Raw genomic sequence first — 25,425 nt, 5'->3', positions numbered from 1 at the left:
TTGTGAAATCTTTTTGTATCCAAATCCGGCTTTAAACTTCTTCACAACAGTATCTCGGACCTGCCTGGTGTGTTCCTTGTTCTTCATGATGCTCTCTGCGCTTTTAACGGACCTCTGAGACTATCACAGTGCAGGTGCATTTATACGGAGACTTGATTACACACAGGTGGATTGTATTTATCATCATTAGTCATTTAGGTCAACATTGGATCATTCAGAGATCCTCACTGAACTTCTGGAGAGAGTTTGCTGCACTGAAAGTAAAGGGGCTGAATAATTTAGCACGCCCAATTTTTCAGTTTTTGATTTGTTAAAAAAGTTTGAAATATCCAATAAATGTCGTTCCACTTCATGATTGTGTCCCACTTGTTGTTGATTCTTCACAAAAAAATACAGTTTTATATCTTTATGTTTGAAGCCTGAAATGTGGCAAAAGGTCGCAAAGTTCAAGGGGGCCGAATACTTTCGCAAAGGCACTGTAGCTCCAACGCCAAAGGAATCATTCAGTGGAAATCCATTTAAACACTCAATCCATTTAGCTTTAATGAAGATTGCTTCCTCTGCCCCTGGTTAAATGAAAGTCCCTATCCTATAATTCACTCTATAGGGTTACTGTTGGAGGACAACCCTTCCATACGTGCAATATCACTTGGTCATGGTTATATACTGGTGGGGACAAAGAACGGAGAGATTCTGGAGGTGGATAAGAGTGGACCCATCACCTTGCTGGTCCAGGTGAGCGGATACAGAGTGTTTCATACAGTGCCATTATAAAGTCAACAATCTGTCACAAATGTCACAATGAACAGCACACACGACAGGCACCAGCTGTGCTTAACTGAGGCTGGCAGGGATGTGGCAGTCTGGTTTTTGTAGCTTGGTTAGGTGGGAGCCAATGAGGTGTCAGTAATGAAGGTGTCAGCTGGGGGCACATTATTTTGGGTTGAAGGTTGTACTGAGAGACTGGCAGTGAGGGGAACTGTCTCTTCACTGGAAACCATTGTAGAACTATGTTATACTGTACAGTACCTGGAGTAACGTTGCAGAAACTGTTTATAATGCTGATGAATGAGCCCTGCAGTCTTTTAATTTTGTAAATTAATTTTGCAAAGACAAGTGCTTCTACTATCTCCCCAGGCCTCATTTGACCCATAGGAAACCCAGAGCTAATGTTATTGATTTTCTTGTGAAATGCTCTAGAGCAAATGAGCAATTTCTTATGGGTGAAGCCGAGCAACAGAAACATATGGAATGAGCTCTGAGGCTTCTGTCTGCCTGGCTCCTCCATTGATTTTCATTGTGCACTTAAGAATTCTCAGAACAAATATGTGGATGCATGTTCACAAAATGCTACACTGTGCTAGACATCTAGTCCATGTATTTATTTTACATGGGTGCTATGTGTATCAAATATTTTATGTTAGAGGATATAAAATGTGGTTCCTAACCACTCTCTGTCGCACCTTGATTAGATTGAATTGAGTTGCACTGAGTGAATGGTATTGTCTGTTTGATGGGTCCACAGGGTCACATGGAGGGTGAGGTATGGGGCCTGGCCACTCATCCCCATCTCCCTCTCTGTGCCACTGTCAGCGATGACAAAACCCTGCGCATATGGGACCTGTCCCCCAGCCACTGTATGCTGGCTGTACGCAAGCTCAAGAAAGGTGAGTCACTCAAATAGAAAGGTCTATGCTACATTCATTCATTCACTTCCTTTTTTTCCTTTCTGTGGTGCATTCTTATAGTCATTAGGTGCATTCTCTGAGGTACTAACTGACCTCCTCCATAGGGGGGCGCTGCTGCTGCTTCTCCCCTGAGGGCAAGGCCCTGGCAGTGGGCCTGAACGACGGAAGCTTCCTCATCGTCAACGCAGACACCCTGGAGGACCTAGTGTCCTTCCACCACCGCAAGGATATCATCTCAGACATACGCTTCTCACCAGGTCAGACATTGTCCTCCCTCCATCCCTCCCTCCACTCATCCCTCCAGCCCTACAAATACCCTCCATATTCTTTCCTGAAGAAAAGAAAGACAAAGTGTAAAGAATTACTTTGTCTTAAAAAGAAAGAGAAAAAATATATGAGATATGGCCAGGTATTCATATTTTCCCCCTGCTGTGAGAAGAGGTATTGCTGCAGGCTTGACCCAAATACACTGATGTATGTAACAAGGCCAGACATGGAGAGACACAGTCTGTCTGAACGGGAAGAGAGTAGTGGGGGAGGATAAAGTGAGAGCTAGAAACTAAACTCTCTATCTCATGGCCAGTTAACCTACAATCTACAATGCTAAGGATCCAGTTTCCCAACACATAAATGATAGTGCTTCTAATTGCTTCTCTATACAATATAGACGTCTGCACTCTTATACACTGTTCAATGTGTTGGCAGATAGTAGTTTTATTATTCTAAAGAATTGTGACGACCATATACATACTGTAAATATGGAGTACTCTTTGTTGTCAGAGTTTATTTAATGTGTGTTGTTATCTTGGCTGCTGACCAGAAGGCCTGACAGACTTGAAACAACAGAAAAGGAAACCCTTTTGAAACATGGCTGCTGTGTTTACACAGGTGCAGGGAAGTACCTGGCGGTGGCGTCGGTTGACAGCTTTGTGGACATCTATAATGTGATGAGCAGCAAGAGGGTGGGGGTGTGCAAGGGGTCCCTCAACTACATCACCCATCTGGACTGGGACAAGAGAGGTAAACATGTTCGTCTAACAACTACACTGATTGTGGCAGTGACCTTTGCAGGTGACAGTTGACCTGGACCAATGCCATTGTATTTCAGGCTATTCTTATTGTTGGCTCATTCACAATGTGTGGACATTCATTTTAAACCTCTAGGTAAAGGAATAGTCGTTTTTGTTATTCCAAGTATGATAACTGAATGATAATGCTACTGGGTTGTTCCACCGATACAGTGCCTTTTGAGAAGTGTAAAATCTTTTGATTTCACCTCATTTGAGCTTTCTGACATAAAGAGCACATGTTCAACCTCATAAAAAACACGTTTTTCCATCTGAAGTGGTTAAATAAAAAAATGGCTATATTAAGTGCCTATCAAGTGCCAAATAAAGTAATGGGGTTGACCTTAGGAGGGTTGATGATTTAATCTTAAAACAGCTATAAATCCCCTAATGAGAGGATGAATGGAAACTTGTTGTGTGCAACAGGGAGTGGCAACTGAATGCAAGCGTCCCCAAAGAAATGTAATTGCTAAAATATTTCTAGCCTTTCTATCTATGGGTAACAGAGTTGAAGAGCAACGCTCGATCCGCTCAGTTTTCCAGCACAAAACACCACCCTTTGGGCAAAATGACGTTGAAACTACGTGGAAAACTGATTGGATTTGTGAAAAGCCTTAAGTACATTTCATAATTTTTTTTTACCCAACTTTTAACCTTAATCCGATGACATGGTGACATTTTATTTTTTGTTGATCTCATGTTGAATTCAAGTTAGTTGACAACTCAACCAAATGTAAATCAAAACTAGATGTTGAACTGAAGTCTGTGCCCAGGGGACAGATAATAGCCAGAAAGAGTAGATTCAGCTCACCTGCTATTACATTATGATTTGACTATTAGATGTCAAATGTTTCTTTTGAAAACATTTTTTTAAATGAATAGTTTCACCATATTAAAATGAGAGTTCCGTTCAAGTAATAGGCTTGATCTTAAAATGAGGGACAGACGTAAATGAATTACTAATCACATGAAATGAATAATCAGTTTAAGAAAACAAAATAATGAGGGCTTTACAATGATGGTGAAAACTTGGAGACGTTTTTGGATAAAGTGGGTTGAAATCGTCCTAGAAGTGACACAGGGTTGGCGGAGGGACAAGTCAAAATGCTGAATTTGGCACTGTAGCAAGCCTTTATTCATATAAAAATGTGATTGATTGAATTCTTGATGAGTGCAATTAAGTTAATATAACAGGCTTTTAAAATGTTATATTTGTGCACAAATTCTACTTAAAATATCAAAGGGACGCAAAAGGCACTCATTTTGTGGAACGACCCTACTATAAACCACAAAAGGGTTAATTTAATATCAGATTCAGTCTTAACTGTGTTCTCTCATTCACAGGAAAACTACTGCAAGTGAACACTGGTGCTAAAGAACAGTTATTTTTCGAAGCTCCACGGGGAAAGAAGCAGACCATTCCTGCGACAGAGGTAAGCACAACACATCACATACACTGCTGCCTGCCATGGCCCATGGCGTTGTCGTGGCTATAGTGGGGCTGGCCTACTTTTCCCCCCGAGATGTCACAGGACAGCGTGGTAAGGGCACTCAAGCATTAACACAGCCCATTTTTCTGCAGCATCATTCTAATTCTGGCAATGGAAATGTGGATAGTGTTTGTTTTTAGGGCCTCTTTATACTGTGTGACGTTCAAACACCTTTTGAGGCACGGGGGGGGGGGGGGGGGTCATTAAGACATAGGGGTTAGGTATCATAGATGCTGTCAGGCTGGTGTCAAATCTCATAGGAACCACTGTTGGCCACCTCACCACCCTCCCACCCTTCCTCTCCTCTCTCCTGGTCCGCTCCTTCAGGTAGAGAAGATAGACTGGAGCACATGGACCTGTGTTCTCGGGACATCCTGTGAGGGGATCTGGCCTGTGGTCAGTGAGGTTACCGAGGTGACCACTGCCTGCCGTAGCAACAATAGAAACGTGCTAGCAACGGGGGATGATCTGGGATACGTCAAGCTATTCAGGTATCCTGTCAAGGTAAGGCACTTATAATTATCTATTAATGTCTTCTCATTGCCCTTACTAGAATGTAATACATTTACACTGTTATGTTAATGCTAATGTTAAAACAATGTTATTTTAACGTAATGTTACTTCTGCCCACAGGGAAAGTATGCAAAGTTCAAGCGCTATGTGGCCCATAGCACCCATGTGACTAACGTGCGGTGGACGCATGACGATGGTCTCCTGGTGACGGTTGGTGGGGGTGACACATGCCTCATGATCTGGACTCACGAGGCTGAGGGGCACAGGGAAGCCAGACATTGTGATAGTGAAGAGTCGGACATCGAGAGCGAGGATGATGGGGGTGAGAAATGCACACAAATACACAAAAGTCATCATATAGTCACTTTCTACTGATATAGATAGCCTCCCTCTAATATTTTATTATGTTTAGCCTCTCATAGATGGTACAAAATGCAGCATGTATTCTGATCTAGTATCTTTATCTTTTCTGTCATTGGCCAGGTTATGACAGTGATGTGACGAGGGAGAATGAGATGAATTACACCATCAAGGCCTTATCCACCAACGTGCGACCCATGACTGGGGTCAAACCCCACTTGCAGCTGAAGGAGCCATCTGTGGACGAGAGGTAACAGTCCACAGGGCTGTGGAGAGACACCCACGGGTTCAAATCTCTTTTTCGTGTATTTTCCATTTGAGGCTTTCTTTATTGGGCACATGATGGACACAAAATATTTAAGACAATCAGTTTAAACTGAAATGAGGTGTAGTGAAAGAAAATCCAATTGGAATCTCATAATATGTCAAAGTGACACCAAAGGGTCCACCAACCCAATTTGTGTAAATCCAGATTCCCTCAATCACGTTTCTTTTTTTGCCTTTACGTAAATTCATACTGTCCCTTAGAGGATAACCTCACCTCTCTCTTCTTCTCTCTTCAATGGCTGTCCCTCTGTCTCTGTCTGTCCTGCTCTCCTCTTTCATTCTACTTGAAGGCAGGGGGTAGTCAGGTAAGAGACTTTACACAAGACATCCCCATTACTTTAGGGAAATGTACCTCTTGCTAGGCACAAATATCTCAAATCTCAATTGATAAAGCATGTTAATCTATGGTCTTTTACAGAAACTATGGTCCAAATAAGCCGTACAGAACGTCTTTACTTGGGTTTTGGAAATATTTGTCTGTTTCGTGAACTGTGTGGAAGAGTTTATAATAATAAGTATGTCTGCTTCACACTATGGTTTGACAACCCATGCAGCATCTGTGGGTGCCTGTTAGTGATTATCATAGAGATGCTAAAGGTGCTGGTTGTTATAGATACTCCGTGGCGCTGAATGGGGTGTATTTTATGTCCTCAGTGGCTGCCTTGTCAGTGTTGTGTTATGCTTCTGTGTCGGTGGGGCAGCTGTGAACGTTGTGCTGTCAGAACCCCTGTTCTCATGTTCCATTTGTCTTTGTTATTGCTGCCATGGAAGAGGGTCAAGGTAAGACACATCCCCTATGTTCCATATTAACTTCTTCTGATTGAATATTTCAGACCCACATTTCACTTATTGAGCACTTATAGCTCAAGAAACGTCTTCTCCAAATACATGATTCATTAAGGTCTTGACTTGTATTTTGGATCTTTGTCTTGAGAAAGATTGAGGGGTCGATGGGGTCATACACAGTAGCTCCTATTATTCTAGCTGTCTGTTTCAGACCTCCTGTTAGCAGGGCGCTGCCACAGCCTGAGAAGCTGCAGACCAACAATGTGGGCAAGAAGAAGCGGCCCATTGAGGTGAGACTGGTGTTACCTTAGGACAAACACACCCATTCAAATCATATTTTATGGATGTTAGCTATTGATGCAACCTACATTAACCCACATATCTCATCAAATTCGATTTTTGCATTAGTATTTGTCATGCAGCAAATGGGTTGGTCATTGTTTTGGTAATGCAATAATTTAGAGTCAAGAACTGTGTTCTGCTTTGTCCACTCCAGACATCCTCTTCAGGGACCATAATTGAACCATAATCACATCTTGAGGAAGCACATGCTCCTGATGCGCTGCTGTACCTTCAAAAAGAAATTGGTCTCATCTCCCTCAGTTGTCATAGAGATGATTTTGATCCTGACCCTTTCATAACTCTTCTGCAGGACCTGGTGCTGGATCTGGTTTTTGGTTACCGGGGCAATGACTGCCGCAACAACGTCCACTACCTGAATGAGGGGACGGATATCATCTACCACACAGCTTCTGTCGGTATCATCCTCAACTTAACCACAGGTGGGAGGGGTTGGAGTAGAGAAGGGATGAGCCGAGTTGTGTTCATCTGAAGAGGGTTTTACAGTATTGTTGAATGAGCCTTAATGCTGTTCTTTGAAATCCTAAACATGTTGATTGTCCTTTACTGTTCTTACGAGGGATGTCAATTCACATATTTGTGTGTGTGTGCATGGCGTGTGCACGTGGTTGTGTGTGCGTGCCTGTGTGTATGTGTTTCCTTGCAGCCTGCCAAAGCTTCTATATAGAACATAGTGATGACATTCTGTGCCTGACTATCAATCAACACCCCAAATTCCCCAACGTGGTGGCAACTGGCCAAGTAGGTATGTTTGTGAGAGGTTGACCTCATGTTTTCTTCCCTATGTGCTGTAACTGTGTGTTCTACTGGGGGATTACTGTACCCCCCCCCCCCCCCCGCCCCCTGCCCCCCGCCCCCACCCTTATCTGTGCTCTGATGAAACTTACCTGCATATTTGCAAACTCCAGACATTTGAATAAAAGAGTAATTATCATGCATGCTTGCTGTGTGCCTTGGAATCCACAGAAACCTACCAAAAACACATGCCATGTAAACAGTCTCTAAAGAGTGAATCAAAAGCTGCATGTGGGAGGTCCTTGTACAATTCCCATGCACATGTTAGCTCTTTATGAGGAAAACTACTACAATACAGTATTCTGTCAATATTCTTATTAACACTTGGACTGCGTAAAATAGTGTTTTAGAGTTTTACTAGTGCCATTGATCTTCCTATTATTTAATTAATCTTACATTTGTTCCATACAGGTGATACTGGTGATATGTCAGGTAAGAACTTCGCCATTTCAATAGTTTTGGTTTGTCCCAGACAGCAGAGGACAGCAGTTCTGACTGAGAGTGTTTTGGTGCACTAGTGGAAAAATATATATAGTTTTGAAAAGATCCTTGATGATGTTTTCTTATGGTAGATTGAGAATAGCTTTCTCTTCTTCATAGATAATATTGATTGACAGCTTTCCAGTTAACCTTCTGCTACATCCACAGTGTGTTATATTGATAGACTGCGACCTTGTGGGTTAGATGGGAAGGGCAGGTGTGCATCTCACACAAACTTGCTTGATTGCTTCAGTTGCTTGTAGCCCTGTAGGTCTTGTTTGACCCCCACTTACATTGGTACTCAATTCAAGACAAGTTTTTTTATATGAATGTACCATTGATATTCAATATCCATTATAACTTATGTCATAAGGTCCGACAAATGTAAAAACCTCATATTTAAAAGAAGTCACAGTCATTGAATTTCATCATTTGTGGATTTAGTTGGGGCCTAATGTTTCTGGCCTCTTTTCATCCAGCATACATGAAGCTTGAATCTGCACTGCTGTTGTTCCCTCCCTCAGCCACGTCGCCCTCCATCCATGTGTGGGATGCCATGAACAAGCAGACGCTGTCTGTGCTGCGCTGTTTCCACTCCCGGGGTGTCTGCTCGGTCAGCTTCAGTGCCACTGGGAAGCTGCTGCTCTCTGTGGGTCTGGACCCAGAACATACCATTACCATCTGGAAGTGGCAAGAAGGTAAATACCTCACACCAACTCATTACAGGTTTTTCACCTTATCACGGTGCACCTGTTAGTGCCCAGCTGCAATGAATACAGGGAGATAGGCCCCCTACAGAGCTTATATCAATGCACCATTATTTTCAAGGTGCCAAAGTGGCCAGCCGGTCAGGTCACACTCAACGGATCTTTGTGGCAGAGTTCCGTCCGGACTCGGACACCCAGTTTGTTTCTGTTGGGATAAAACATGTGAGGTTCTGGACGCTCGCGGGCCGGGCTCTGCTGTGCAAGAAGGGTGTGATGAGTTCCATAGAGGACGCCCGCATGCAGACCATGCTCTCTGTAGCATTTGGAGCTGTAAGTCCATTCCCCACTCTCTATGTTACTGCCATATGATACCCAATCGGACAGTACAGTTACTACATTTGCAGTTTCCCTATGGAACATGTATACTTAGAATGTATTTGGCATTGTACTTATTGTTAAGATCTACTTATACTTTATTTTATGTATAATCTTATGAATGTTAACTTGAATTAATGTTGAAAACTTATTTTTTTTAAATAAAAAAATAAATAATAATACAAATAAAAAATAATAATAAAAAATATAATCTACCTTTCATTTCAATGTTATAACAACAGTGTACAGATATGATACATGTTGTAATTATATGTATAAAACCTATTGAATAGGGTTAACGATGCAATTTAATTGATTCTTATACTGATTGATTGTCTGTGCAATGCTCCTCTGCTCTTTTAGGTCACAAGATTAGTGCATTTTTTTTTTTTTTTTTCAGAATAACTTGACATTTACAGGTACCATTAGTGGGGATGTGTGTGTGTGGAAGGAGCACATTCTAGTGAGAGTAGTGGCTAAAGCCCACACAGGGCCTGTATTCACCATGTACACCACACTAAGAGATGGCCTCATCGTTACGGGAGGCAAGGAAAGACCGTAAGTATTGCTCCTCTCCTCACTGTACCAGCTACCACTGCTGTTAGTCGTGTGAAATCAATGAACTGACTTGGATTAATTAATCAAAGTTTTCTACATAAACATATAGAGGACTGAGAGTATGAAACTTGAATGGAAACTCAGATTTCAGTATACAGCAACAGTGTTGTGTTTGGTGCTCCCTACAGGTCAAAGGAAGGAGGTGCTCTGAAGCTGTGGGACCAGGAGCTGAAGCGCTGCAGAGCCTTTCGCCTGGAGACGGGACAGATCATAGACTGTGTGCGCTCCGTATGCAGAGTAAAGGTGGGACATTCCACCATCCAGTGGGTATAAAGAATAGGCTAATGAGCCATGCAAGTCTATATTTGTATTCCTCATCCACATTTCCCTTGTTGCTGTTCTAGGGTAAAATTCTGGTAGGAACCCGGAATGCTGAGATCATTGAGGTGGGGGAAAAGAATGCAGCGTGCAACATCCTGGTGAACGGCCACATGGATGGTCCGATCTGGGGCGTTGGCACCCATCCCACACGGGACGTGTTCCTTTCTGCTGCAGAGGATGGCACTGTGAGGCTGTGGGACATCCCAGAGAAGGTCAGGAGCCCCTTTACTATGACTTGTTAGCCAGCCAGCTAGTCTCAGTTTATAAAGAGCTAACTTAATTTGATGGAATCTTTCTTACGGATGTATTGTACTTGATTCTGCTAATGTGTTGTATGTGAGACACTAGAAGAACCTTGTGTGTTGACTTTCTCTATGTTGAATCTTTTTTGGGGTAACAGAAGATGCTAAACAAGGTGAACCTGGGACACCCAGCTCGTACGGTGGCCTACAGCCCCGAGGGGGACATGGTGGCCATTGGCATGAAGAATGGAGAGTTCATTATCCTGCTGGTCACCTCACTCAAGATCTGGGGCAAGAAGAGGGACCGCCGCTCTCCCATCCAAGATATCAGGTGGGGGAATCCCTCTCAAAATCACCCAGAGCCTTTTATGGAGGAAACTCATCCTTCATGAGTGTACTGAGTGTTCTTCTCTTTGTTGTAATAAGTCTCAGAGGGCACATTTTGAACTGAACCTGTTTCTTCCTCAGGTTCAGTCCAGATTCACGCTACTTGGCAGTGGGCTCCAGTGAGAGTGCGGTTGACTTCTACGACCTGACGCTTGGACCACAACTCAACCGTATTAACTGCTGCAGGGACATCCCCAGCTTTGTCATGCAGATGGACTTCTCTGCAGACAGCTGCTATGTTCAGGTATAGGCACGAGAACTGTGTATCTATGATTGTTTGTGTAAATGCATATTAACTCTCCAATATGAAATCAAGACTCACAATGATCATGTTTGAATGTATTATTTGACTATTATTTACTATTACTCCAACAGATATCGACTGGTGCTTACAAGCGGCTGGTGTACGAGGTGCCATCTGGAAAGCATGTCACAGAGCAGTCAGTCATAGACAGGATAACCTGGGCCACATGGACAAGGTGAGTGTGTGTTTTATGTTGGGGTCTCCATAGTAATCTCACTACTGACAGGGCCATATGAAATCAGTACTGGGGACACAGGGGTTACCCTAGTGTTTCCCAAACTGGGGGCCACGACCCCAAGTGGGGTCGCCTGATTTGAAAATGGGGTCACAAGAGAAACTCTGAAATTACATTTTAAAAACCGCACTTGGTTCTTAGAACCAGGGTTACGTCAGTAAACAAAGCAGTTAATCTTTTCTTCCCACAAATGTGGCTCTATCTTTTGAACGGTTTAAGCTACAAAATATTATTACCCCATCACGGAAAGATACATCTCTCAGAAACACACGTGTCCCTCTACAATGCCCACAAGCCGCATAGGACTCATTAGAACAGAGTGGAGCTGACCAGGCACTAAATCAGACTGGGGGGGAAATAACATAATTAATTATAATGTTCTTTTCTACACAGAAGATCATACAAAATTTTTGCCTGAACTCAAAGTCAAAGCACCACATGATCATTGGAGTTACTTCCTGTCTAACTAACATGTGATGTCTCACTGTCTGGCAAGTGTCCTGGGGGATGAGGTTGTGGGGATCTGGTCCCGTAACACTGACAAAGCAGACGTCACCTGTGCCTGTGTGTCCCACTCTGGCCTGAACATCGTCACAGGCGATGACTTTGGAATGGTAAAGCTGTTTGACTTTCCATGTCCAGAAAAGTTTGTAAGTATAATCTGTGTTCTATGATGCTGATCTGTGTCTCTGTGTGAATATTGAATTCTGTTTGATATTTGTGCCTCATCAATCCAAGAAAACTATAAATTCATACATTGCTGCCATAGAATAGGGAGCTCTATTTATATACGTCACTTACAAAAATGAAATACTGTTAATTGTTTATAACTGCTAATACTTGTTGGATTGATTATAACATGTTAAATATGACTCACGAATTGTATCATATTGTACAGTAGCCTACATATTCACTTTGACTTATGGTAGCATTCAACATTGACATGAATGGAGATATTTATTTTATTGGTGAACTTTCACTAATGTGATTCAGGGTTATGTTTGTGGTTTCATGTGTACCATTCATGTGTCTCTGTAATGTTGGTGTGTGTGTTATTGACCATCATGATATACTGTAACTACAGTTCCACCTAACCTATGCATCTATTATCTGTCTAAATGATGCTCAGCTACAGTTTTGACAATTTTGAGGAAGCCATTTTAATAACACACGTATTGTTCTCTGCAGGCCAAACACAAACGCTTTCTGGGCCACTCAGCCCACTTGACTAATATTCGCTTCACAAGTGGGGATCGCTTCGTCATTAGTGCTGGTGGGGACGATAGAAGGTAGAACTCCACTTTCTATCAGTACAGTATTCCTCTGAAACTATGTCTCCATTTTACAACATTGTCATTAGTGGTGTTTTAAGTTCATTGTAGCAATTGACAATTAAATAAACATTTGAATATTGTATGAAATGCCTTAGTGTTACACCGCTGACTGTTAATAAATGTCTTTCCTCTCCCTTTTCTGTGTCCTCTGCAGCCTATTTGTCTGGAGGTGCATCCATGCCCCTCACTGAGAGGCACACCTGGAGTGACACATCATCCATCCACCACTGCGTCCAGTCCAGGGGTCTGCATGGGCTTTTCCCAGCATGCCTATTCAGAGAGAAGAAACCGTTCTACTCCGCTGTGGGATAACTACACATCTAGTAAACAGGACTCATTGCCTCAACACTCGGGGCATCAGTGTGAGCCTCATCTACACTACAGCATAAGCCCTGATTGTTATTCCACGAGGTGGAAGACATCATACCACTACCGTTGCAAAATATCCCTCCAAAAACATCACATCACTGTTGTAAAACTTCCTTTCATATCACCCACACATGATTTTGATGGTGATGATTATTTATTTTTAGTATGAGTATTTGTGTCAATGTTCTAAATAGCAGTTTTGCCAGTTGGCAGGAGTTAGTGTGACTGATGAAAATGCCATTTTTAAAACTTGTAGCAAACTAATTTAGCCTTAATCTCCTTCTGAGTGACTGATGAGGTTTGGAGTGGTTTGATGTTTGTTTTATATAATTTCATTGTTTTTTCTTTTGACTAATACAAGTTCTTGTTTTATTAATGATTTTTACAAATTATTTAAACTCCTGTGGCCTTCCTCATGAATGTAACATCCGCAGTTATGTTCTGGATGTCAGCATGCCAAAGCATACTATGCACTGTACACCCGACCAGGTCACTGTGTTACCCTGATGGTTTGTGTATTTGACCGTGTTGTCCACTGGTTGAACCTCAAACCCCCAGCAGTGTGTGACCATATTGATTCAAATGTAGTGATCTTTTAGCTTGTGCAGTAACCCTCCATAACATACAATGTGTGTGTGTATAGTTGTTTGAGGTTTTGTGTATGTGTGTAATGGGAATGCATGGCTTATCAAAAGACAATCCCCGATTCCCTGTCCAACCAAATTCCTCAAAAAAACAAAGGAAAAAAGCTGAAAATGTTTCAATGCACTGTTGCATTTCTCCTTTTGATCACTTTTCAGTGTGCTGCTATGGCGTAACATTATTAAGAGCATACATATTGATATACGTTTAAAAGGGAGTGGCTATTTTTACAAGGATATAGGTTTATGTTTCTCGTAACCAGATATGATATTGCTCAACTGGAATGTAACTGAGTAAAGAGAAAATATGAAAGATGCTAAATGTTTTCCCTCGTTTTATGATAATTCTGTTAAATTGATTAAATGTGTTTACTGCATATTTTGATTTACATTACATCAATGTAAATATCATTTGTAAAGATATTGTTTTGTATATTTTTGGTGAAATCTTTCTTAAATCAAATTTTAATAAAAAACGTAAAGATTGACAACATAAGTTCTTTATCAGGCATGGGGTACTAACTCAATCAACAACCTATATCAATCCTATTTGCATACACCCAGCGATCTAAGCTATGTGAATTTGAGGGTTTGATGAGCTTGATAATCAAACTATGTTGACATAATAGCCCATCTACACTGGACACACCTATTAAGAATGAGAAATTCACTAATCATTCACTAACATTTTGATGTTCCAAAACAATTTTGAAATGGTAATGCCTTATGATAGTTGGTACGTATCTGTGACTGGCCACACTTCCCACAGTAGCTGCTCTTTCATCATTATGATGTAATCAGAAAGCTCCCAATTTACTTGGTAAATACATCATGACCTAAATGTAACTGTATTAATTTGATTCCAAGACAAATACATTTGCTGTCATTTTGACAGTTTTATTCAGAGACATGACCTACATTCTTTATGAGATGCAGTATTTTACATTCAAACTACTCCAAAGCATAATCTTCATTCAGTATAAATATATAACCAATATAACATCTTTTTTAATATCGTAGTGAAACAGAACACTGAAAACCAATCCATCAATTTGTAAATACATCCAGCACATCTGATTCTCATCCACTTTGTTAAATTTGTAACCAAGCATACTTTCCCAAAAAATAGGCTACAGCATTCTTTAAATGTTGTCAGTTGCAGAGTTATGAGGATCATCTGTGAATTGTGGAATAACTTATTCACCTGTGAACACCTGGTATCTGAATATATCATTTCAAATAAAATGCCTACATTATGACTTAGTGAGGGATGGAGGGGTTGAAAGCTGCAAGTCTCAGACCCAGAGTCTCATAACTTGACTGAGAAGGAGGTTCCGCATGAGCAGCCGTGGTCTGCCTGAGGGTTTTTCAGCATCTGGAAGGAGGAGCGAATCAGCTCCTGAGTATAGTCCAGTGTAGAGCCTTTCACAAACTCCAGGCTGTCTTGGTCCACAATGACCCCTACCCCTCCTTGCTCAAACACCCTGAGAGAGAGGGGGGGGGAGAAAGAGTTTAGAATGGATAAAAAAGGGTGTTGGAAGGGATCGAGGACAAAGAGATAAACAGATATGGTCAGATAACAATGATTGTGTTACTACAAATAATTATCTTACTGCTGCATGCCATTCATTCAGTTCATCAATAACAAGTGGACTCTTGAATGACAACAGAGCGACAGATTAATCAATGACAATTACCTGTCCTCCTCGTTCCTGGTACTGTCAATGACAAACTTGTACTGGAACCCAGAGCAGCCTCCCCCTTCCACCTGTATTCTCAGGTACTGTCCCTTATCCATGATCTCGCTTAGCCTCTAAAGACACAGACAGAGAAAAGGGTAATTAGGTCAATACTTGACATGTGGAGTATCCAAGTATCCCTTGATCATCCACCACTGTTGATGAAAGAAGAAGTGAGTGCTCAGAGAAAGACACTAGAGCTTAATAGTCCACACATATGGGGATGGATTTAAATAAGAAGTTGCATTATACTGTTTATAGAGTACAATATATACTTTGTGTGAATAATTACCCTAACCTTAACACATGATGCACTGAGGTATACTTTCTCTTCAACTGGACTGGACTCTGCTGTTTTCTCCTGGGCTGATTTGCTGCTCAAGCGTGAGAGACTTGTGTAGAGAGGTTGAGAACTTTGGGGACATCTCAGCAATATTGGTTGGCCCACATTGGTGAGAAGGGGAAATGAGGCCCTGAAAGAAAAAAAGTAATGCAACTCTATGCCTACAATATTGATTCATAAGGCCTAATTTTACACTGACAGGTAACGTTACTGGCTACTACTCCTTGGGTGTAAGGAATGGATCATGTAAAGGCTCAGCGATTCATGGCAGCTGAATATAACGAATTGTAATTAACGTTAAAGCAATATACATAGAGTATTGACTAAGTCCAACAAATTTGTCTGATTAGATATGACAAAAAAAAAATTCAACAGCAATCAAAATTCTATTCAAATAGCTGACGTAAGTTAAGCTTGACCCCACAGTGATAGCCAATGTAAAGCTAATAGTTAACGTTAGCTAGCTACGCTGTTCTTCTTTGCAATATGAAGACAGTGGTCTTGTCGATATAATTAAGTTGTTTATATGCCTTCTTAAGCAATTCCTTTATATTCCAATACCCATTGTATACCTAGCAAGGGTCCATGACATTGTCTTTGTTGCACTCAACATTGCTCCTCGCCGTAGTACGAAAAACATCTTCCATAACATTCTACGAAAGCCGCCCCCAATGGAAAATGCGGTGTCAGATCAAGAGACGCAAAACGATTGGTTAGGAAAACGTCTGTCTTATAACGTCATAAGAATCGCCTACTCTTGCAATATATAAAACATCTGATTCGTTACTTTCCATGCCAGTCAGCGAACATTGAATATTCCACCACCGTAAATACACGTCATTTTCTCGTGACAAGGAAGTAAGGAGTGTCTGTGAGCCTGCACCTGAAGTATAGAAGAGAGGTCTGTATCTAAAAGTTTTAATAATATATATTTTTCACTAAATATTATATCGGTGTATATTCACCAAACGAAGATGAAAAGGTAGTTAGCTAGTGAATGTTTATTTGGTACTGTAGACGTCACAATAACACTAAAAAGCAAGATCAATGATTTAAACCAACTAATTTTGCCAAATATTCTGAAATAACTTTATTTTTTTAGGAAGATTAGCATAATGATGGGCACGCTCTAATTGACTCAACAACCAAAAACGCATATCTAAACGTTGCTTTCTTAATAGACCAGAAAATGAATAGTTATTTCTGGTTGTTTATCAAAGTAAATTGGTTAACTCATTAATCCTGCTTTGTAGTATATCCCTCTGGACTACACAATGTACTAATCCGGGCTGTTTTTCCTGGGAGGAGTTAGCTAGTTAAGTAGACATCTAGTACTAGTCACACGAATCATATGATTGAATGAACTGAGAATACTTTTGCGCACTGAATTTGCTTGTTGAGACGGTCTGTATGGCTATATATGGCTCTGGTCTCTGCTTTCCTAACTTGTAGTCATTCAAGTTTTTGAAACGGCAGCTGTAAGAATCTTTCTCTAACATCTTTCAGGGCCAGATTGCAGTTATGGATTTTCATGCTGCTTCCATCATTGTTCTGTTCTCCCTTATTGCTCTCACCTGCGCAGAACCTGTGAAATTTGCAGATTGTGGTAAGTTTTGATTCGAGGTCTTGGCACTTTGATGAAAACGTATTTAATTTACTGACTGGTTTGATAATCTTGTCAGGTGATGATGTATAACCTATTAGTTACAAGGGTAGTGTACCAAAATTACAGATTTTGACAAGGTGTGAATCTTTGGCTTGGTTTCATTACTAGAATGAGTGACAATGGAATCTGTCTTATGTTCTCTCCAGGCTCTGATGTTGGTAAAGTGGTGATTGTTGACATCCAACCTTGTCCTAAACAACCATGTGAGCTCCATAAAGGACAGGCCTATGCTGTCAATGTGACATTCAACAGTGGTAAGTATATCATCAACAGATGTTTGTTCATTCAAAGTAAATGTGCCATTTTTGTTAATCCCTCCTCTGCCTGTTTTGTTTAGCGGTTGAGAGCCAGACGAGTAAAGCAATTGTCCACGGTGTGATTGCTGGCGTTCCCATCCCATTCCCCATCCCCATTGAAGATGGCTGCAAGTCTGGGATTGAGTGCCCCATTCAAAAGGCACAGAGCTATCACTATGTGACTCAGCTTCCTGTGAAGTCTGAGTACCCCTCTGTAAGTATGCCTGAAATAATTGAACACACCATTTTAATGCTCTTGAGAATGCTGAAAACAAGATGTTCCTCTTTTCATTTCCTCAATGTGACCTTAAAGTATAAAAAGGTAGCCTCAAAGATGTTGATTAAAAGGGAAGCTTTTGTGTGCATTACTGATCCATTGTCTCCAATACTGGACAAAATCTCAATTTGTCTTAATTTCTAGATCAAGCTGGTTGTTGAATGGGAGCTGAGAGATGACACTGGCAAAGACTTGTTCTGCATAAAGTTCCCAGTCCAGATCGTAAGCTGAGATTTGTCTGCAGTACCACCTGAAGGGAATTTTTAAAAAGGGATTCTAATGTGAACTGCTTAAACTGAGAATAACCCACATACACATTTCATGAATTATTCTATAATTTAAGAATTCTGATTTTTAAGTATTGATTCTGTAGGTTTTAAATGTATACTGTAGCTTTTTCAGTCGTTTTAAAACTTAACTTCCCATACAGGCATTTTGAAATGTTGTGGCTGACTGTTTACTCATAACTGCATAAGTGGGTCACTCCACCAAATGGGTACCTAATAACTGTGGGTGCTTATATTTTTCCAATTCCATACATGTACATGTGTGTATTATACGCATGTGTGAATTGGAAATGTGTTTTTTGCATATCCAAACTCCTTTTCACCTTGTTGGCTGAGGGATTCAAACTAGAAACCTTTTGGTTACTGGCCCAAGTCTCTAACCACTAGGCTACCTGGCTACCTTTTGCATCCCTTTATATATTATAAGTAGAAATTGTGCACCAATGTTGATTTGTGAAAGCATGTTATAAATTAAGTGCCATTTTAAAATAAACTAGAATGAAAATTCAATAAATCTGACTTTTAATATGAATAAAGACTTGCTAAAGTGACAATTCAGAATTTGTCATGTCCCTCTGTGTACCCTCTGTGACTTATAGGAAGATTTTAACCCACATAAACTTTCTCCAAGTTCTCACCATCATTGTAAAGCTCATTTCTGAAGATGATTATTTCATGTGATTAGTGATTCATCTTACTTGAACTGAACTCTCATTTTTAATTTTGTGAAACTATTCCTTTAAAAAATGTCTTCAAAAGAAACACTGAACATTTTATTCGTCACATGCACCGACTACAACAGGGGTAGACTTTACTGTGAAATGCCTGCTTACAAACCTTTCCCAGCGATGCAGAGTTAAATAGTAACACGAGGAATAAAATACACCAGAATGAAGCTATATACAGGGAGTACAAGATCAATAGGCCGGGGTTCAAGATATTTGAGGTAGATATTTACATAAAGGCAGGGTAAACTGACTAGGCATCAGGATAGACAACAAGAGTAAAAGAATAAAGCACAGAAGCAGCTGTGTGTGTGTGTGTGTGTGTGTGTGTGTGTGTGTGTGTGTGTGTGTGTGTGTGTGTGTGTGTGTGTGTGTGTGTCTGCGTGTGTCTGTGTGTGTGTGTGTGTGTGTACAGTGCTTTCAGAAAGTATTCACACCCCTCTTGACTTTTTCCACATTTTGAATTAAGCATTTCTTGCTGTAAAATGTACATTTTGATTGGGGAACCAGCCTGATCTCAGCGCCTTTCAGATGATCCTGTACGTAAATCCGATACACTACATTTTAGATTTCGTATGGTATGTATTAATTGGTGGATGTCCATCATCCATTTCATACAATATGTTAATTGCAATTCATACAATATGTTAGGAATTCCAATTTGTTGTTGTGAAAGGTGGCTAGTTGGCTAATGATAACGCTAGTGTTAAGGTTAGGAGTTAGGTTAAAGGATTAAGGTTAAGGGAATGGTTAGCTAAAAGGGTTATGATTAGGGGAAGGATTAGCTAACATCAGTGGCGATTTTAGGATGTCAATCTTGGTGGAGCAAACTCCCCAAAACATTTTTAGATGCATGCCAGCAAACCCACTACACAACACTAAATGATACATTAGTTGCACTATAACAGTGACAAACGGTGCCCACAAACTGTTAGGGCCTACATAAAGCTGTCCTAACAGCAGGGCTTTCTTTTCAGAATCATAGAGTGAATCCTTACCACTGCTACACCTGGTGGAGCCTTATCTGGCAGCGAAACAGTTCATTCAGCCTCATTTACTGCCTTTTAAAAAAGCATAGCTGATATGGCTGACTTGCTTAAACAAATGTGATTTATACTGAAAATGTAGATGTACAAACTATGGCATAACATGCTGACCAGACCGCACGCGCCATCAAGCGCAAGTTGATTTTGTCCACCCACACCAGACGCGAATCAGGACACGCAGGTTGAAATATCAAAACAAACTCTGAACCAATTATATTCATTTGGGGACAGGCGAAAGCAATAAACATTTATGGCAATTTAGCTCATTAGCTTGCTGTTGCTAGCTAATTTGTCCTGGGATATAAACATTGGATTGTTATTTTACCTGAAATGCACAAGGTCCTTTACTCTGACAATTAATCCACAGATAAAACAGTAAACTGAGTTTGTTTTTAGTAATCTCTCCTCCAGGATTCTTCTTTTTTAGACTTTTTATGACGATTGACAACCAACTTTAAGGTGCATTACCACAACCAACTGGACTGGAGTGTGGACCTCAGTTCATCTTTCAATCATATATGCTCCTAAAAACCAACGAGGAGATGGGAGAGGCAAGAATCAAGTTCTATTTTAGTGTCTGACTACGCAGATGCACGCGAGCAGTGTGGGTGCAACAATGGAATAACATGTATGTGTACATTTATTTTGCAATGCGAGCGCACGTGACGCAAGCGGTGTCATCAGCATGTAAGCGAACCACGAGCAGATAAGAGGCAATCCATAATTTCAATTAAGACATTAATGAGCAAGACAGGACAGATGTAGTCAATATAACTATTTGTTCAGCACTTTTGCTGTCAGAACCGTGGGATAAATAAAAGCGGATATAACCAGACAATGAAAGCGCTTACAATATTCTATGATTACATTTCCCCAAAACAGGCTATACACTACTTGTGCACCAGCAAGTCAGAAAAGTAGGCTGTTATGAGGGGGAAAGGGACCAAAGTATTAGGGTGAGGCACATGGGCTACTAACAGCTTACTACATAACATACACTTAGTATTACTTTCTTAGCTACATTATACATATTTACCTGGCATATTACATAATTTATGCAGCAGCATACAAGACATTTTTGGATTCACCTTGTTATGCTGTGCTCACTTGAACAGGAAGGTGGAGCGATGGTCCTTGTAGGCAAATTTTGTCATCAAACTTTGTAATCGAAATGTGTCATTCTCTGGATTTATGGTGCTTTCAAGACGACTGGGAACTCTGAAAAAGACCATGTTGAATCATGACGTTAGTGATCTTAAGGTCGGAGCTCTAGAAAGAGACCCTCTTTTTTTCCCAAGTACTTAGTTGTTTTGAATTCACTGTTTTGAACGCAGCAGAAGTCATGCTGGATTGACAGCATGGCCAATGTATTCAACCTTCTCTGGCTCTTGGTGTCGAATGTTTATCCTTTTAAGCTTGGAAAAGAGACCCTTAAACCAAGATTTGGACCACACACCCACTCCACTGAATAGTAGGTTAGTCAGTGCTTTTGCAAGGCTTGCAGTTAGCCACTGATTCCTTCCAAACCACTCATTGTTGAATTTGCAATTTCCAACTTGTTGTGTAATGTTTATGTCCAATGACCGATGAGCACCGATAGATTTTATGTATAATTTCTCTTCATATGACAAGAATTTAAAAGGATTTGCCAGTAGATTGTTGTTGTGATTCATGATGATGACTGCTTGTCTGGCTTGCTAGCTAAGATTTTGAAAGTATGATGTTGACATGATCAGTCCAATCAAAGCTACTGTAGATATATCGTGATTTGACGTCATTATATCTGTGGCAATGACCTTGAGTCTTCTTAGATGGGTACTTGTAATGTACTGTAACTCTATGGCAGCACCCAAGGGGCTTGAATTTTCGTGCTCTCCCCGTAGATGTTGCGGTGACGTAGTGTCCCCATGAGTGACAAAACACTGAGTCAATCACGGTGCAACTAGAGAACATTACCAACCTCTACGCCTCATATTTTCTGCTGGCTGCTCCACCACCACAGAAAGCACTGAGTTAGGCTGAAACACCTGCATTTTGGAGCTGCCTTACTCAAGAAAGCAAAAAGGAGACCATGTTTGTATGCGGCTTTATTACCTACATTATTTATATATATTTTTTACGTTGTATGCAAACTGATATGTGACACGTATTAATGCCAAAATAACATGCAATACAGGCAACAAAAACAACAACAAATATTTATAGATATTTTTTAGCTAAACAGGTGGTGCTCAAAACAGGCGGGGCTCAGCCCCACCTGCCCTGAATGATCGGTCGCCACTGGCTTACATGCAAAGTAGCTAAAAAGCTAAAAAGTAGTAAGTAGTTGCTAAAGTTGATGAGATTCTAAAATGCTGGTGTTGATGAGATTCAAACACGCAAGATTCTGTCTAATGTAACCATACCAATGGTAACATATCATTCTAATTTGAGTTTATGTTTACAATGTTACGTCTAGTCTGAGACCAGGCCGAGAGAACAGGAGTGGAGAAATATGATTTATTTTTCTCCAGCATCTTGAGAGAATGTGAATGCTCAGTTAGGGACCAGAGGTGCTATCTTTATCAGCATCATAAAAGATTATAGTATTTCAACCACATTATCAGTGCAACCAAGCTAAACTGAAATCTTACCTGAAACATTTTGGGCCATTTTCACAGCTTTTTGTTTTCTTTCAACAATTCAGACTGATGTCATTTGGAAATTTTGCACAGAAAATCATTCCCATTTTTGGTTGTTTTTTGGTTGCATTTTCTCCCTGGTCTCTAAACGTCTTTGCTCCGGGAAAGAAGCAGATATGACAGAGAACTTTACCGATGTCAGCTATAATTTGACATTCTGGTGAGTAAGGGTTTATTTAGTATTCTAGGGCAACATATATTGACAGAAGAGAGTCTGCATGTGTCTAATGGCGTCATTTAGCAACTTGTAGCGACTTTAAGGACAGCCAATAGCTACTTTCCTTACTGAGGAGTTGGCAACACTGCCCCTGAGACAATGCATGTTAGAAACACTTTTGGCATTGACTACAGCTGTGAGTCTTTTGCGTGCATCTAAGAGCTTTGCACAGCTGGATTGTACAATATTTGCCCATTATTATGAGGTGGGACTTGCGAAGCAAAATAAATCTTCATCATACTTATTGTTATTCTTCCGCACACTACTCCTCTCACACCATTTAAGATAGAAATGCAGTTCAAAGATTAAAACGTGCAGACTGGTATGGATTGAGTTGCTTACATTTACCTTTTTTATATCTTTTATACCTTTTAAACTGTTAATCTTTTTGTCCTCCATTCACTGTCATGGGATTTCCTCGACATTCTAAAGCTCCCCATTGTGCAATCATGGCTTCAACATTCACTGTAAACCATGTAACGTTTGACACAAATCAGCTACTTTCACCACTTTCCCAACAAGTTAGACAAACAGCAAAAGGTTATGACATTTTGGTATACTTCTCTGCTTTTCAAATCTGGAAATAAGAACAGATATCTACTACCAATAACAAGGTATAGCAGTTTTAGTAACCACATCAACTCATTTAGCTAACTTCCCACCATGGAACTTTTCAGAACTTTCTAATTAAAGCAATGGGGGAGCACATTCTAAGCATGAGATAATGAGTAAACATTGTGACTTTTGTCACATCACTTTTCCCAACAACGCGTCATAGATAACATAAAGGGCATGGCACCTTGGTCTACTTCTCTGATATTCAAATCTGAAATCAGAACAGTAATAACTACTACCAATCACTACCTTCCCCCCTTGGTATACAATTAAAGATTTTAATTTATTTTAAACAATGCTACCTTGTCGTACACTTATTACACTTGACATATACTGTACTTCAACAACGCCTCCTTGTCTTCTGTACTCTATTAATACAGTTTGCATATACTGTGGTATTCTAGTAGGATAGTGTATGAAAGTGTAGTAGGCTAGTCTGAGTGTAGTTATTTGGGATGAAATATGTAATCTAACCAACCCACAATCCAAAGTAATAAGATTGATAATGTAGTCTATCAAAGTAATCAGACCAATTATTTTACGAAATTGAACTTTGACTATATTTAACTGCTTGGCTTCCACTACTACAAAAATACTTGTAGAGTTGAAGCAAGTCCCACGAATTTTTGTTCACGGAAAATTACCATCTAGTTATTTTTAAAATTCTTCAAGCTCTCTGTCTGGTTGGTTGTTGATTATTGCTAGAAAGCCATTTTCAAGTTAAAACTAACTAGGCCACTCAAACATTCAATGCTGTCTTGATGCAACTTGTGTAGATTTGGCCTTGTGTTTTAGATTATTGTCCTGCTGAAAGGTGAATTCCTCTATCAGTGTCTGTTGGAAAGAACACTGAAGCAGGTTTTCTTCTACGATTTTGCCTGCCTGTGCTTAGCTGTATTCATTTTTTTATTTAAGAAAAATAATAATCCCTAGTCCTTGCCGATAACACGCATACCCATAACATGATGCAGCCACCACCATGCTTGAACATATGAACTGGTACTCAGTGATGTGTTGTTCGATTGGTCCCAAACATAACGCTTTATATTCAGTATTAATTTATTTGCCAATGTTTGTTGCCGTATATACTTAAATTCACACAGTACACAAGATAAGACAGGGCAATTACACCAGATATAACAGACTGACCCTAGCCCCCGGCACATAAACTAATGCAGCATAGATACTGGAGACTGAGACAGGGGTGGGTCGGGGGACACTGTGGCCCTGTCTGACGATACCCCTGGACAGGGCTAACCAGGCAGGATATAACCCCGCCCACTGTGCCAAAGCACAGCCCCCACACCACTAGAGGGATATCAACAGACCACCAACATACTACCCTGAGACAAGGCTGAGTATAGCCCACGAAGATCTCCTCCACAGCACGAGCCTGTGTGGGCGCAGAACCAGAGCTGGTTCTACTCTTTCTGGACATTTTTCTAGTGTTGGTGGAAAACAGAGCAGGTCGGGCATAACACATCAACCCTGTTGCCCATAGATAGACAGGCTAGAAATGTTTTAACAATTACTTTTCTTGTGAAGCTTCCATTCAAATGTATCAAATCAAATTGTATTACATGTGCCCAACATAACAGGTGTAGTAGACCTTAACGTGAAATGCTTACTTTACGAGCCCTTAACCAACAATGCAGAGTAAAAATAGAAACAAATATTTAAAATGTTGCTAAATAAACTAAAGGAAAGATAGTAACACAATAAGATCAAAATAACGAGGCTATACACCAGGGGTACTGCTACCGACTCAATGTGCTGGGGTACTGGTTAGTCGAGTTAATGTGTACATGTAGGTAGGGGTAAATTGACTATGCATAGATAATAAACAGAGAGTAGCAGTAGCGTATGTGAAGGAAGGTGAATGTATGTGTGTGTGGTGTCAATATGTGTGTGTGTTGTTGGATTGTCAGTATCAGTATGTGTGAGTATGTGGTTAGAGTCCAGTGAGTGTACTTGTGCAAGAGAGTCAGTGCAAAAAAACAAGAATAGATTAGAATAAGATAAGGGGGTCAATGTAAATAGTCTGGGTAGCCATTTGATGAACTGATCAGCAGTCTTATGGCTTGGGGGGTAGAAGCTGTTAAGGAGCTCTTCAGTCTTTGGTACTCCGATACAG

General features: G+C 40.5%; 3 protein-coding genes across 5 annotated transcripts in view; 2 read left to right on the top strand and 1 right to left on the bottom strand.

The window, feature by feature from the left end:
- eml5 (EMAP like 5) overlaps positions 1-14,407 on the top strand; it is a 73,134-nt gene extending 58,727 nt beyond the window's left edge. For 2 of the 3 annotated variants that reach the window (XM_031828976.1, XM_031828974.1), the window contains 25 exons: positions 608-735; positions 1,526-1,667; positions 1,793-1,945; positions 2,577-2,708; positions 4,100-4,188; positions 4,573-4,749; positions 4,879-5,080; positions 5,242-5,368; positions 5,736-5,750; positions 6,217-6,225; positions 6,443-6,521; positions 6,884-7,013; positions 7,238-7,336; positions 7,798-7,818; positions 8,391-8,564; positions 8,695-8,903; positions 9,349-9,506; positions 9,695-9,809; positions 9,911-10,099; positions 10,288-10,460; positions 10,598-10,760; positions 10,892-10,995; positions 11,552-11,705; positions 12,244-12,344; positions 12,544-14,407. In XM_031828976.1, the coding sequence (XP_031684836.1) occupies positions 608-735; positions 1,526-1,667; positions 1,793-1,945; positions 2,577-2,708; positions 4,100-4,188; positions 4,573-4,749; positions 4,879-5,080; positions 5,242-5,368; positions 5,736-5,750; positions 6,217-6,225; positions 6,443-6,521; positions 6,884-7,013; positions 7,238-7,336; positions 7,798-7,818; positions 8,391-8,564; positions 8,695-8,903; positions 9,349-9,506; positions 9,695-9,809; positions 9,911-10,099; positions 10,288-10,460; positions 10,598-10,760; positions 10,892-10,995; positions 11,552-11,705; positions 12,244-12,344; positions 12,544-12,580 (3,080 nt within the window). In that variant the 3' untranslated portion in view covers positions 12,581-14,407. The remainder of the gene's footprint in view (positions 1-607; positions 736-1,525; positions 1,668-1,792; positions 1,946-2,576; positions 2,709-4,099; positions 4,189-4,572; positions 4,750-4,878; positions 5,081-5,241; positions 5,369-5,735; positions 5,751-6,216; positions 6,226-6,442; positions 6,522-6,883; positions 7,014-7,237; positions 7,337-7,797; positions 7,819-8,390; positions 8,565-8,694; positions 8,904-9,348; positions 9,507-9,694; positions 9,810-9,910; positions 10,100-10,287; positions 10,461-10,597; positions 10,761-10,891; positions 10,996-11,551; positions 11,706-12,243; positions 12,345-12,543) is intronic. The other variant, XM_031828975.1, reaches the window with a different exon arrangement.
- On the bottom strand, positions 14,272-16,182 carry isca2 (iron-sulfur cluster assembly 2). Its single transcript, XM_020488028.2, has 4 exons — positions 16,054-16,182; positions 15,437-15,611; positions 15,097-15,212; positions 14,272-14,883 (listed from the first exon to the last, which is right to left on the bottom strand). The coding sequence occupies exons 1-4, from the start codon at positions 16,131-16,133 to the stop codon at positions 14,709-14,711; spliced, it is 546 nt and encodes a 181-aa protein (XP_020343617.1). The 5' UTR covers positions 16,134-16,182; the 3' UTR covers positions 14,272-14,708.
- An 83-nt stretch (positions 16,183-16,265) lies between these two features.
- npc2.1 (NPC intracellular cholesterol transporter 2, tandem duplicate 1) lies at positions 16,266-18,565 on the top strand. Its single transcript, XM_020488027.2, has 5 exons — positions 16,266-16,382; positions 16,988-17,087; positions 17,294-17,401; positions 17,485-17,657; positions 17,865-18,565. The coding sequence occupies exons 2-5, from the start codon at positions 17,003-17,005 to the stop codon at positions 17,949-17,951; spliced, it is 453 nt and encodes a 150-aa protein (XP_020343616.1). The 5' UTR covers positions 16,266-16,382; positions 16,988-17,002; the 3' UTR covers positions 17,952-18,565.
- The last annotated feature ends 6,860 nt before the right edge of the window (positions 18,566-25,425 follow it).

This window comes from Oncorhynchus kisutch, linkage group LG7 (assembly GCF_002021735.2).
Source record: "Oncorhynchus kisutch isolate 150728-3 linkage group LG7, Okis_V2, whole genome shotgun sequence".
Taxonomy (NCBI): domain Eukaryota; kingdom Metazoa; phylum Chordata; class Actinopteri; order Salmoniformes; family Salmonidae; genus Oncorhynchus; species Oncorhynchus kisutch.
This window is presented reverse-complemented; position numbering and strand designations above follow the sequence as displayed.

What these genes read in the sequence shown, in the direction of transcription:
- isca2 (XM_020488028.2), bottom strand. Translation starts at nt 16,133, where the DNA reads ATGTTATGGAAGATGTTTTTCGTACTACGGCGAGGAGCAATGTTGAGT. An exon ending in ATGTCATGGACCCTTGCTAG is followed by an intron (nt 15,612 to 16,053) that starts GTATACAATGGG and finishes TTTTTCTTTCAG; the next exon opens with GGCCTCATTTCCCCTTCTCA. An exon ending in TCAGTGCATCATGTGTTAAG is followed by an intron (nt 15,213 to 15,436) that starts GTTAGGGTAATT and finishes CTGTGTCTTTAG; the next exon opens with AGGCTAAGCGAGATCATGGA.
- npc2.1 (XM_020488027.2), top strand. Translation starts at nt 17,003, where the DNA reads ATGGATTTTCATGCTGCTTCCATCATTGTTCTGTTCTCCCTTATTGCT. An exon ending in TGTGAAATTTGCAGATTGTG is followed by an intron (nt 17,088 to 17,293) that starts GTAAGTTTTGAT and finishes TGTTCTCTCCAG; the next exon opens with GCTCTGATGTTGGTAAAGTG. An exon ending in TGAAGTCTGAGTACCCCTCT is followed by an intron (nt 17,658 to 17,864) that starts GTAAGTATGCCT and finishes CTTAATTTCTAG; the next exon opens with ATCAAGCTGGTTGTTGAATG.